Raw genomic sequence first — 14367 nt, forward strand, 5'->3', positions numbered from 1 at the left:
TTTTGCGGTATGCGGGCCTCTCACTGTTGTGGCCTCTCCCGTTGCGGAGCACAGGCTCCGGACGCGCAGGCTCAGTGGCCATGGCTCACGGGCCCAGATGCTCCGCGGCATGGGGGATCTTCCCGGACCGGGGCACGAACCCGTGTCTCCTGCATCAGCAGGCAGACTCTAAACCACTGCGCCACCAGGGAAGCCCGAGAATAAATTCTTTAGCATTTAAAAATTTCATAAAAATCTTTAGTAGTATGTTCATATCAAGACATATGAAACAATCATATTTCAGCTTTTCTTAGAGACAGATTTTAGCAGAAAGCAAAAAACTTTAGTTAGTTACGAAGAGCTTCATATTTTGTATTTAAACCTGACATTCAATTTATATACTGAAAACAGTAACATTTTCAGCAATCAAAATGACATTTTTATCATTTTGTTATGTAAGTGTTGAAAGAGCTGGCTTGAGTAGGAATATACTGAATTTTGAATGTTTTTCTGTATCTTGACACTAGATTTCCAGCAAAACAAATAATTAAACCAAACTACTTTCATTAAATGTTTTCTTCTTACCACAATATCAGAATTTTCATTATAAGACTGTTAATCTGAGGTTCACCTCCTACTCAATAGTCATGTCAATTTCTTTTAAAGGGAAGCCAACTGTGAACTTTGGATTTTGCTTTTAAATTTTGATTTCCTTGTCTTTTAAGGATCATATTTTTTCCATAATAATTTAGCACCTACTGTTTTTAAATTGAGAAATTCAATTTCATTCTTGGACAATTAAATTTTAATTATTTCCAGGGGAACACATTAGTGCATTAGTACAAGCCAGCTAAGGGAATGGAATATGTAATTTAGCACTAAAATGCTCCATTTTTGCTACTCCATATATGTTTGCTAGATTGCGTTTGTGGAAGTTTAGTTTTCTAAATTACAACCAAATAAAATGCAGCCACCAGAGTTGGTTAACACCTAAGCAAAATTTTAAAATCACTTGGATGATCTTGAAAAAGCAGCTATAAACAGATGTAATGCTAAATAATTCTACAGCTCTTATCTCTAGTTTGCCAAATGGTGCTCAGATGGAATGCAAACACAGCATTCACTGACTGGAAAATCAAAGATGACTTTAAAGATGCCTTGATATTTCAGGGGGGCCTTGGTTACCGGGAGACTTGGCTCAAGCACCTACCTGTTGCTTTAGAGTTTGGAAAAAAGAAAGCTGGTTTCCATTCTGTATTCATAGCCATCCGGAGAGACTGGCAGATGGCCAGTGGCAAAAAGGAGACAGAGGCCAAAATGCAAAATAGATGACAGATAGATCGATAGATAGATATAGATATAGATAGATAAAAATAACACAGCTCAGTACCTTTTTTTTCAAAAAAAGTAAAGAATTACATGCATTTTATATCCAAAAATATACTTATCCAAAAATTTCTTGCTTTCTTTTATCATGATCTATTTCATTAACTCCTGATAGATTTTAACAACAAGTATTTTTATCTTCAGAACTTTTTTTTTTGTAGTATTTCTCTATTCCAAATTAAGAATAAATGTTTCCACACAATTTTGGCCAAAGTACTGAAGGCTTACAGGACTTTCAGCCCACACGTTGCAAGAGCAGCATTTCCACTGTGCCCGCCTCAGATTACCCCAAGATCCCCTAAGGAGGTTTGTTAAAAAGTTAAATCCCTGGGCTCCACTCTGGACTACTGAATATGAATCCCTTGGAGGGTTTCAGAGACATCTGCATTTTAACAAGCTTCAGTAGCAATTCTTCACTGCACTAATATGTGAGAACTACCGAACTTATGGCCACTCAGATGTAAAGAACATAAGAAGCAAATATATCTTGATGACATATGGATTTCACATTTTAGCATATATAGTCAAAGAGCTTTATTGATTTGTCCAAGATTAGCCAGTTAATTGTTGGCCGTGCCACTAGGCATTCAGACATCCAGTCGAATCTACCTCAGACAACAAAACATGGCCCCCTCCTTAGTTTCAATTTTGGGGAATTTTGATTGCTTTTGAATAACTCAGGAATGCTTCTTCCATCCTGGGCCCCTCTTGAACCTTGGCTGGCTAGTACTCCCTGACACAGGAAGTCCAGGTGGCCACCAGTTTCAGATCTATGGGCAATCTACCCACTGTTGCTGAGTGTATATAATTAAAGTCTGATGTCTCCTTGATGCCTTCAATCAGAAATGACAGCAATTGTCTTCTTCCTGTCTATCATGACTAGGCGGAGTGGCAACAAAGCATTCCAATTAATTTTTCTTCAATTAAATAGTTTTGTTGGATCTGATAGTTCAGCAAGGACATATTTTCTACCAAAGGCAAAAGTATATTTTGTTAGTTACGAAGAGCTTCATATTTTGTATTTAAACCTGACATTCAATTTATATACTGAAAACAGTAACATTTTCAGCAATCAAAATATTAATAATCTATAAATCTGATAAGCAGATGGAGGTGATTTCAACTTGAAAGTCAGCACGTTGGAACATAGATCAATAAAAGTTTATTTAAAATTCTTAGAGCTTGGGGAGTTCTAAATGTCCATCTGAAATTAGGTGCATTTCCAAGCAGAACTTTATTTTACCCCAATCCACTGAAATAAGCCTAAGGTTATAATTATTTTTGGATCAGGGCTCCTAGATTTCTCAAATGGCTTCTATTTGATTATTAGGTCTGGACTCCACACCTTATCACCAAAGCCAACAAGTTTCCTTATGTGAAAGAATCATATAAATGTATAATTTACAGGTAGCTTCAAATGTGAATTTATTAGACCATACATGGCTTGTCATTCAACAGTTGTAGGTTCCGGATCCTCTCTTTCAATCTTAAAATCCTGGACTAAATTAAGTCTTACTGTTAAATCAGACCAATTTTATATGGCTTTGTATGGCCTTCTCAGGATTTCAGTGGAGTTGCACCTTACTTCAGGGCTAGATATTGAGGTGGGTAAGTAGGTAAAAATCATACTCAGTCAAAATATGCTTGGAATTCCCTTAGTACAGCCCTCGCAGGAGCCTGATACTCTGTCCCTTAATAAAACCAGTTCTTCCTCCAATGTCAGAATGGACTGTGGGGTGTGGGGTTTTTGTTGATGAAGTTGTTGGCTTGCTTTCCACACCACGTGATATGAAAAATACTCACTGTTTCTTTAAACACTAGAGTCACACTCAATGCTGCAAATGTTCCCATGTTAAGGGGTATAGAGGATCAAGACCAAAGGAGAAAGATAGATTCCAGTCACTTGGGTGCTGTTTTTCAGAAGCATAAGATTACTGATTGGGGAAAGGTTGGATCAACTGCACTACTTAAATTTGTTCTCTCCAACTCTCTTTTTTCTCCCAAACTTAGGTAGTTTAATTTCTGTAGGCTAAATGAGAATATAGTAATATAAGCACATTCTCTTTTAAAAATTAGCTGTGCCTTGAGGATATGGGGAGGGGGAAGGGTAAGCTGTGACAAAGTGAGAGAGAGTGGCATGGACATATATACACTACCAAACGTAAAATAGACAGCTAGTGGGAAGCAGCCGCGTGGCACAGGGAGATCAGCTCGGTACTTTGTGACCACCTAGAGGGGTGGGATAGGGAAGGTGGGAGGGAGGGAGATGCAAGAGGGAAGAGATATGGTGACATATGTATATGTATAACTGATTCTCTTTGTTATAAAGCAGAAACTAACACACCATTATAAAGCAATTATACTCCAATAAAGATGTTAAAAAAAATTAGCTGTGCCTTTATATCCTTAATTAATTTGTTAATACATTTCATATTGTTAATGAATTATTAGCCGATATTTCTGACTTTATGTATTTTCAAAAATTTTGAAATATATTGCATGTGATACTTTCTTTCTATTTCTCTTTTTGCTACTGCAAAGAAATCCAATTCATTCAGTGGCAAATAACAGGCAGTGCCAGAGGATGCTCAGGGAGATGCAATAGAAATAACAGGTTAAAAAAAATAAGAGAGCAGTTGTTCAGAAACACCTCTCCCTCATCTCATATTTTTTAAGTAAATATGTTATAGTACTCTTCTGTAGATCCATGTCTTTACCATTAGTAGAGGTCTGCCTATTCTATTTATTCATTTGATGGCTGGAATCATACACTATATTTATTCCCAAATTTTTACCAGTACCAGTCTTATGACTTTGATTGGAACTAGGTAAATATATGGTGGAAAACTCTTTTAAAATGAGGCACCAAGAGACTGACTCCCCAGTGTTCAACATGCTTAACGACAAATGTTGACGTCATTTAATGTCAACATCAGGCATCAGCTTAATTCTTTCTGTAGCCATTTGGTTGACACTGACAAAGTCAATGGAGAGTAACAGCCAAAGTGAGCAATTAGAGTTCTCAGGAAAGTGGAAATTTCTGGCCTCAATTATTGGATGGTTCAGTCCAAGCTGTCTGTGTTGGAGCCCTGTATTAGGTCAGGCGCTGCGTTGGGTGCTTACTAAAATGAGTAAGACTAAGACTGTGCTTCTACCCTTGAAATAATTTATGTTCTCTTATGTCCCCTTTGTTGAGTCCTCCTTTTGTCTTCAACTCCATGTGGCAAAATTCAAATCATAGGAAAGAGTACGTAATGAAAAGTAATACTCATTCTCCTGCCTGTCCCTGTTCACAACTGTTTCCCTGGAGACAAATATTGTTATCAGTCTCTTATGTATCTTTTCCGAGGTATTCTCTGTCTACAGAAACATACATGTATACAAATACTTTAAAATAATTGTATGTAATGGAAAAGTAGCATCATACCTCATTATGCCATGCCATAGGCTGCTTCCTGGGATCTCTTCTGTTTTCAATTTACACTTTCTCCACAGCTGATCTCATTCAGTCCACTGAATTTAAACACTATTTATATGATAATGACTCTCCAATCTGAACTTCTGGCCATAACCTTTTCCTGGAATATGTGGCTCATATACAGCATTTCCACTTGGAAGTCTGATAGGCATCTCAAACTGAACTAGTCCCCAATGAAACTCTTTATTTCTTCCCACCCTAGTCTCTATTTTGTATGTCATCTTACCTATCTCAAAAGACAAGTGCCAGCATCCACCAAATTGCCCAAACAAAAATTTAAGAAGTATCCCGGATTCGTATAGTTCCCTTTTCCTTCACTTCGAATCCACTAAGTAATCTGTCTCGCTTTGAAATGCTCCTTGCTTTCACTTTGGTGTATCTGGTTCCCAGTTGTTCAGATCTAAGTTTAACCGTCCCTTTTCCCAAGAAGCCTTTCCTGGCCACTCAGATCAGAGCAACTACTGGCTCTCCAAACTCAACAGATCATTCATCATCAACTGTCTTTTTTGTTTAATTATCAATTCATTTATTTTCCAGCTTAATATGCTAAACTCAGCTCCATGAGAACTCTGGCTTTGATTAATGCCTGGTTATCGTTCTAACTACTTCTGTGCTTAGACTAGTGCTCGCTGTTCAGATAAATGTGGAAAGTATTCAATAAATTTTTAAGTAAATGAATGAGTGAAGGAATGTTTTAAGAGCCAAAATATATTTTCAATTAAAAAATAAACTTTTGGAGGGTGATGGCTGATGAAACCAAGGTCTCTTCAAAAAGACAAGGTTGTCTAGCATGAAACCAACAAGTAAACTCCTGTTATTCCTATCGATTTTGCTATATTTTCCCTTATAATGTTCAATTTATTTCTTTTGCCGTAGCACTCACCACCGCTAACTTTATTTCCTGCATATCTATTTGCTTAAACTCTATCCCCCCATACTAAACATGTAAGCTCTATGAGGGAAGTGATTTTCTCTCTTTCCTTCACCACCGAATTCACAATCCAGGATGGTAACTTGAACACAGAGATACTAAAAAAATTTTGTTGAATGATTGAAGATAAAAGGTGTGGTTGATTCAGGTCCTCTCAGCTTTCAGTGAAGAAACAAAAGCACTCTTACCTAGAAGTAATGGCCACCTGTCCCAAGAAGACATTCTTGATCATGGATCTCATTACATGTTCCTATAACTCAAATTCCTTTAGACCTTGGATAAGCCATTACAAATATTTTGCCTTAGTTTTGGCTTGCTGAAAACTGAGAATTAAAGGAAATAAACAAACCAATTAAAATTATCTTATCTTTCTAGAGGAAGCCCAGCTTGAGAATTCAATAATCACCACCAACTGATTATCATTCAGGGATAAGAAAGCACAAAGGAGAAGGTAAGAAGGATGGAAGAAAACAATCTGAGAGGCAATTTTTGCACTGCTTAGGATAAGACGTCTCTTGTTTTATTGAATTTGTCGATAAAAGCTCTAAAGTCTGGGGAAATGCTTCTGGGCAGCAAAAGCAAAGTTTTGATGCTCATAGGCCTAAGGAGAAATTAATAAAATGCAGTGGGGAAATTAAGTTGAACAAAAGTGCAACGAGCCATAGTTAAACCAATTAATTAATCAGGTTTTGATCTGTATATAACTGGGTTGCTGAAGAATTAAAAATAAATCCAAGATTTTAAACCAGTGTTTGGTATGCAACAAAACACCAAATGGTAACAGGCAGAAAATTCCAAGTTTTTCTTCATAGTGTTCTTTGATAAATTCCGTCCTCATTCATATGCATCACCACCTTTCTTTTTTCCACTAATCTTAAAAAAAAACAACCTATGCTTTCAGTAATATACAAAAGTCTTATGCTTTGCTTGATTCTCTTCCACATGATTTTTATGCCAATTTCAAAACCATGCAATTTTCTTGCACCCACAATTATAGAAATATTTATTTTTTCAGTAGTATGTCTACTGTTTTTCAGGAAGCAGTTAAGATTAAGTTGCTTAATGCACCTGCAGCCTGGTGGGTGTGAGGCATCGAAAAGGCAGGCCAGGAAGCACACAGATCGAGTTTCAATTCCAAACTTATCACTTAAGAGCTCTGAAACCCTGCACAAATAACTGAAGCCTCAGTTTCCTCCTCTATAAAAATGTTATGTGAATTAAATATTTTTGAAAATTCCTGGAACAATGTCTGGCAGAGAAAACTCTCGATAAAATGGGAGCATTCACAGTATAAAGCAGTTTGCAACTTGTAGACGTGTTTCAATTGTCAGAATTGCTTGTCTGGAGCTTTAAACATATATTTCCACCAAAAATATTTTTAAAAAATAATGAAATGGTTAGTGGAAGGTAGGTTTCTAGACTAGTGTCCCAAACCTTCATTTATAATGACATTGTTTCAGTCGAGATTGTCTGAATAGTACTCTAGCTGGGGTAGCTAACTCATCCTGGTTTTCCCTCAACTTTCCTCGTTTCAGCTCTGAAAGTCCCTCATCCTAGGAGACCCTTCATTCCCAGACAAGTCAAATCATGATTCCTTCCTTTGGAACCTAGCCATCATTCATTCACCCGTTCATTTTTCTGCAGTATCAGGTACATTCTTAGGCTGTGGAGATGTAAGGACAATTCACCTTTAATAAACCCAGAGCCTAGCAGAGGAGACAGACAAGTGACAAATGTCCGTAAGCCTTGAGCTAGATGCTAATTATGGAGGTTGGCGCAGGATGCCGAGAACCACAGGGGCTGGGCGCCTCACACAGACTCATGGTTTAGGGAATGTTCTCAGAGGAGTTGACCACTGAACTGGAACTTCAATTAGATACGTACCCCAAACCAGGACCCTTTACTTAATTCTTCTGGGCGTTTTTCATGTCTCAGATCAGTGTTACTAAAATATACCTATTAAAATGCCATCTCTTTAGATTCATTTTGGTCATTATCTAAACAGATTTTGACTAGTTTCTGATATGCTTGTAATTTGTGGCATGTCAGCAGTATTTGAATATAAATGACTACAAATCCTTAATTTTATAGCAGTTCTTCCCACTCTGGAGATATAGCCAAGTTAAAAATCTACTTTTAAGAATGGTGATCGCCTGCTTGCTTTTTCATTATTTGAAATTTGTTGCACAAAGGAAATTACTGGAACGACATGTTAAATTGAAAATAAAACAGCGGTTATAGTCAATAATATTGCTCTATCTGAAATACTGTAGTGGTTGTCCCAAAGTTAGCAAGTCACACGTGTTTCCCATAGCTTGTTATCAGGGAATTGGCATTCTATTCTTTATACTTCAATAACTTTTAAAGTAGTCCTGAACATGTCCCTATCTTTACAGCAAAGGCTGCAGCAAGATGATAAGACACCGGCTTCTCATACAACAGAAAGCTCTGCTGGAACGTGCACAAAACTGAAGACTCAGTTCTCCTGGAGGAAGAAGCAGATTTTTCATAGACTCTGCAGGTGAGAGGGGACTTATTCCCGGACAGGCTGGAAGCTCCATGGTGGGCAGGGACCACATCTATATTAATCACTGCTGCTTTCCCAGCGCTCGGGACATAACTGCTACACAAAATGGTTGAGTAAATAAAACACATTTAAACGTCTTCACTCTGCATTTCCAACAAATGAGCATTCAGTCTCCGAAAAACTCTACGGACTGAAAAATCCTCTTTGCCATTCATGAAAATCAGTAAACCTCTTTGACACAACCAAGTGATTCAGCTTAAGTTTCAAAGTCAGTTATTTACACCCCAGGCCCAAACCGCACGTTCTATTTATGTAGAGTCCTGTTAGTGTCACTGTATTCCTCAGCCTCAGACTACACCTCTAATCTTGGTTAGTAACCTTTGAGATATTTATAGGAATTTGCTAAGAATGTTAATGTGATTATGCATAAACCATCCTTGTTATTGTGAAGATATGTCATACCAGGACTTCTGAAGAATGTGGACCAACAGCGGCAATTTATAGATTCATCATCATCATCTATCTATTCACAATCATCATCTATCTTAAGCCCCATAGCAATTATAAATATACGTCAGATAATTATCTTATGGACTACAAAGGTTCATGGTCACTTTGAGCAACTTTGAGCAATCAAAGGAAAATACTACAATTCCCATGTCTGAGCATTTTTTGCATTTTCGTGTTTCGTTTAACACATGTGCATTTGTTCGTGTATATCCAGTCAACACACCTGACACATTCAAAATTCAATGGAAGAGTACAACAAGTCTTCATAAAGTTTTAAAATATTTTGCATTACTGTCTTTTACCTTTGAAGCTTACTACACCAACTGCAGTTGAAGCCAATCTGAGAGGATACACAGGGGCCACAACCATTAAACTGGAGACATGCTAGGAAACAGGAGAGAACGGTTGCATCAAGACTAATTGGCAGCATGGAGGGACAGAGAGAAAAAAAAAGACTGCTCTGCCAAAATTAACATCACCCGCGCATCCCCATATACACGCAGGATCAAAAGACCCATGCATAAAAAGATCAGATCATACAAACTGCAAGTCATTTTTCCCACCTATAGCTATGTTTGCATGTTAACTTACTAGGCAATGGGGTCATCTCCACAGCTGAAATATTGGTGATTTTTGACATCTGTAGTTCTACTCGGTGGTATTCATAAATTGTTCTTCTTCGAACATCTGTAAAAACAGAAAACAGCATATGGAGAGTAGAAAAAAACCCACTTTCAACATTTCTTCACTTATAAAACAACTGCATTTTAATAATGAGTGTAGAATTATAAGCGGTTCACCTGATGGGGTTTTAAAATAAAAATTTAAAATAATCAAACCCTATACAAAGGTTGATTATCAAAATCTGAAACTCTTGTACCCAGCAGCATTTTCATCAAGGAAGCTGAAAATGTTGATTAGGGTCTCAAATTTCTCATTTCATTAGCAGGGCTCAAACCCACTGTCATTCAGAGTATACTTAAGATATTTTCTTCATAGATTTATAAATTTTCAAAGATTTTGACATATGAAATCAAGAAGGTAAGATGACCCCACTTCTCTGAAGTTAAAACTAAAGTGAGTCCTTTAGGAATGGGTAGCAACTAAAAAATTTTCAGTCTAAGTAAAGCTGGTTTAGCTAGAATAAGAGTCTGATTGCTTTAAAGGTTTAGAATAAGTTTCTTTAATAAACTTGAAGACAGAAATTAAATCATTAAAAAGTCAGTATTGCTATTAAATGTACAGTGTCATATCCAAGGAATGTTAATAATTAGCACTTATATTGCATGCAGGAATTTATAATAATTCATCAGCAAATCCAGTGGTGTTCCTGAGGAATAGGTTAGAGACTTTGACAAGAAATTTAATAAGTAAAAATCAGATAAATACAAGCAAATGTATTTTATAACAAAAAAAGACATTGATGATATATACTTAAAATCTACTTTTAAAAAAAGACCTGAGCCTTATACTATATTAGCTTGCTTGAGTTAGGTAAATGTAAATGGAAAATTGATATTATCGGTATTTTACTTAGCTCTTGGAATGCTTATAACGACAGGAATGCATTTCCTGAATACTATTATATCTACCAGGAATTATTTGGGAAGCTATAAATTATTTTTAAAATATCACAGTATCCAACTTGGGGAAGTCATATGTCATAGTGGTTAATAATGCATGCATTTGAAAAGTCTGGTTCAAGTCCCAGGCTTGCTACTTGGTATCTGCACGAACTTTGGCTCTTTTGTTAGCCTTTCTGTGCTTCGCTTTCCTCGCCTATAAAATAGAGATAATAGTACCTCTATCACAGGTCTGTTTTGGGAATTAAAATGAGATAGTAAATGAAAGTTGCTAAGAATAATCCCTTTCACATTGTATGTTCAATAAATGTCAGATATAATTTTTGTCTAACATCAGTATGGCAACCATAGATCATACTAGTTACATGCTGCATGTACTGATCTAATTTCTATAGATCTAGGCCCTGAAATCAGGCTTCTAGGAATTTGTTTCCCCTCTTATATTAGGGAAGGTTAAATTCTGATTAAAGGAAACAGACCAACAATGATCTCCTCTAGGACATAAAACAGGAGTGTGGTGCCCAGAAGACAGCAAGCTCTCTTTTAGTTAACAGTGTTCAGGAAATGTAGATACCTACACATCCAGGAGGAAAGTCAAACATTTACTCACAACCTACACATATTTCTGTTTCTCTCCACTCATATTCTTTCACCCATTTCTGATTATTCACAATGAAATTCTACTGCAGAAGAGGAAGAGGGGGAGGGGTCCAAAAGGAACTCTTTGGAGGCAAGGAATGCTTCTAGAATGCTAGGAATGCTTCACTGAATATATCTTCAGGTTTCTCAGATGGGGAAACACTTGATTACAAATGTTAATCCGATTCACATCTTTTTGGTATAAGCGAAAGATGCATATATAATTTTCAAAGTGCAAACTTTATCCAACATTAGAGAAATTTCATGATATTTTAGTAAGGTTTCTTGAGGTACATGAATAATGTCTTTTCTTTTTTCCTTTTTCTTTTTTTAACTTTTAAGGCATTTGAAACGATTACTCAGTTTCTGCCTTTGTCTAAAGGGGACACGCGCTTTCCTATGCATCTTGCTAAACAATTTAGGTTTTGGAAATGAATAAATAATATAGACTTGCCGTGAGATCACTGTGATGGGGGCTTCTGAGTCTTACTAAAGCTCTTCATACTAAAGTTCGCACAGTATCATATTAGTAGGTGCTTAAAATACCAGTTTTCTTTTAACTTCATACTACACTTTGAAAAGTTCAAACTATGGACATGACTGTGAAGCCTCTGGGAGTTTAATTATTGATCATGCAAATGGGGTAAAGGGAAGCAGTGACATTTTTGCCATGCTAGTTCTATCACCTGCTCAGATAACTCCCAACTATTGGGAGGAGATGAATTTAATAAAACCAAAATTAATGAGAACGTGTTTCGTTTGATGACCTGCCAATTAATGACAGCTTCCAAATGGTCATTTCTGTTGTGTATCATCCATCTCCCTGTCAAAAACAAGTAATTAGGAATGTATTTACTGGTAGCTCCTGCCCATACTAGAAGCTTTCATTTGATTCCAGAAATGTATTTAGCTCATGTGTCTTCTTTAGAAAGTTAGCCAAAATGATGGTGAAGCAAACATTCAGTACCTTAGCTGTGGTGATACAGCTTCAACTGTTTTATTACATCTTTACATAACCAAGATCAACTATAATAACCATTAGGGGCTTTTAAAAGTTTTTAAAAAATGAAATGAAATAAATCTCTGAGCAGCTAACACATAGAGAATAAAATTCAGTAATCAAAATCTTAAGGTGATATGATTCAAAGTGTAACTACTGAATTGCATGTTTTCAGACATTTTAAACAGTATCAGCAGGAGGGACAGAGTGATTGTATGGAAACACCAGGAATCCTCTCCAATCAATATCCACTCTAGCTCAAATGAAAACAGTTTAATGAGTACCCTGTGGCATGATTAGCCATGATCTAGTTTACTTGTCTGTCTTGAAAATTAACATTCACACAGAGAATGTATGAGTAATTTCCTCAATTGTCTGATTCTTTATATAAATATTTTAATATTTTGTCTGGATTGTCAAGTAAATGATTAGCTAACATTTCCTTATTTATGTGTTGTCAATGCTTAATGACTGGTCCCAAATGATTATTTCTTATTTTCTTTACTAGTTCCCACTGAGCCCAGCACACAGCACCATTTACTAAGTACTCTTTAATGTAAATAGCATGTATTGCACAACTACAAGTTCATTCCTAGCATAAAGACTCAGGAGAAAAGAGACTCTTGAGAGAAAAAGTGCACTGTTATAGAAGTTATAAGCTTCCCACACGAAAATGCAATACATTACCAGAATTAGCTAGCTGGAGTTGTGAAATAAAGCATCTACAAGTAGAAGATGCTTTTGCCTCAAACATTTAAAAATTCTTGGGACGTCCCTGGCGGTCCAGTTGTTAAGACTCTGCACTTCCACTGCAGAGGGCACAGGTTCGATCCCTGGTCAGGTAACTAAGATCCTGCGTGCCGTGTAGTGTGGCCAAAAAAAAAAAAAAAAAAAAAAAAAATTCCCCCTAAATGTGGGAAAATCAACTGGGGTAAGGAGAGCTAGAGTGGAAACATGCTAGTTAGGAGGCTACTTAGTATTAGTAATGATCAGGCAAGTGACAGTTTGGACTAAGGTGGTTTGGACCAGATCAGTTAGGTGGCTATTGTAATAATCTAGGCAGCAGATGATGGTGGTTTGGACTTAGAGCAGTGGTAGAGGAGATGGAGAGAGATTAATGCATTCTCCATAGCTGCCTCATTTCTTAAAAAAAAAAAAAAAAAAAAAAAAAAATTCTCCCTATAGTTCTATTAAAAAATAATATAATTCAGCATTGGAAAAGGCAACATAAAATTTAGGTGACCATGAGGTGCTAATCTGAACCTCTCATATTTTCCTCTCATTATTCTTTTGTGTTCATAGAAATTCTAAAAAAAATTCTCAAACATGTCAAAATTAATCAGTGATTTATAATATCCAGAAAATTCTTAAATTTTTGCTTCTTTTGAAAAATCAAGATCAATCAAATAGGGTATGTTAGAAATGTATGTATTAAAGCAATAAAATATCACTTTGCATAATGCTATCTATCTTAGAAGAGTTTTGTGAGAGGATACTTTATGGGGAAAATGTCATGATTTCTATTTCTTCTTTTGTTCAGCCTCGAGTGAGCTAGTGTGTACTTGACAACAGAAGCACCTAATGAAGCTGTGTGGTAAAGAGAAGCAATTTAATCTGTAAAATGAATAAGTTTGAAGTGTTTTCCATTTTGAGGAACACAAGGTAAGATGACACAATTTCCTGAAGGATTTGTAGAGCGATCCGTCCTTAAATGAATGAAAAGACCCTGATAACTTTGAAAATAACAGGTGAGGCTCAGTTCTTCTGAAAGAGCTTTAATTGGGGTGTATAAAATGTTAAGAAAAAAAAAGTCATGTTTTTCCAAGACTATTTGTTTCTTCCATAGTTTGTCAACATGTTCTTTTATTTTAGTTGCTAAGTAATTCTAATGGATGTGTCCTACCACTGAATCCAAAATTACAATTTTTTTATGGGCAAAATCAATTAAAGTGAAATGCTTAAATTTGAAAATGTATCACTGAATAATATCTAAAATTCTAAGGCCTTTCAGAAGGCAAAGAAGAAGTAAAAAGTAGGTTAATGTAAATATTATACTTGAAATTTAATGTTCTATTTAAACATGTGTATATGGTCCACTGTCACCCTGTTCAGTATGGTGACCATTAGTCATACATAACTCTTAAAATTAAAATTAATTGAATCCAATTAAAAATTCAATTCCCCAGTTTCACCATCCACATTTTAAGTGCATACTAGTCACATGTAGCTAGTAAGTCCGTATTGGACAATTCAGATTTAAAACATTTCATCAGCACAGAAAGTTCTATTGGACAGTACTGGTCTATACTACTATTTTTTTGAGAATTAGAGCTT

At 36.1% G+C, this 14367-nt stretch overlaps 1 protein-coding gene across 3 annotated transcripts in view; it reads right to left on the reverse strand.

Moving 5' to 3' along the window:
- The window catches only part of PLXDC2 (plexin domain containing 2), a 413295-nt gene that overhangs the window by 93505 nt on the left and 305423 nt on the right, over positions 1-14367 (reverse strand). For all 3 annotated transcript variants that reach the window (XM_007447295.1, XM_007447296.1, XM_007447297.1), the window contains 2 exons: positions 9403-9498; positions 9114-9195 (listed from right to left, as the gene is read on the reverse strand). In XM_007447295.1, the coding sequence (XP_007447357.1) occupies positions 9114-9195; positions 9403-9498 (178 nt within the window). The remainder of the gene's footprint in view (positions 1-9113; positions 9196-9402; positions 9499-14367) is intronic.

This window comes from Lipotes vexillifer, unplaced genomic scaffold (genome assembly GCF_000442215.2).
Source record: "Lipotes vexillifer unplaced genomic scaffold, Lipotes_vexillifer_v1.1 scaffold297, whole genome shotgun sequence".
Lineage (NCBI taxonomy): Eukaryota > Metazoa > Chordata > Mammalia > Artiodactyla > Lipotidae > Lipotes > Lipotes vexillifer.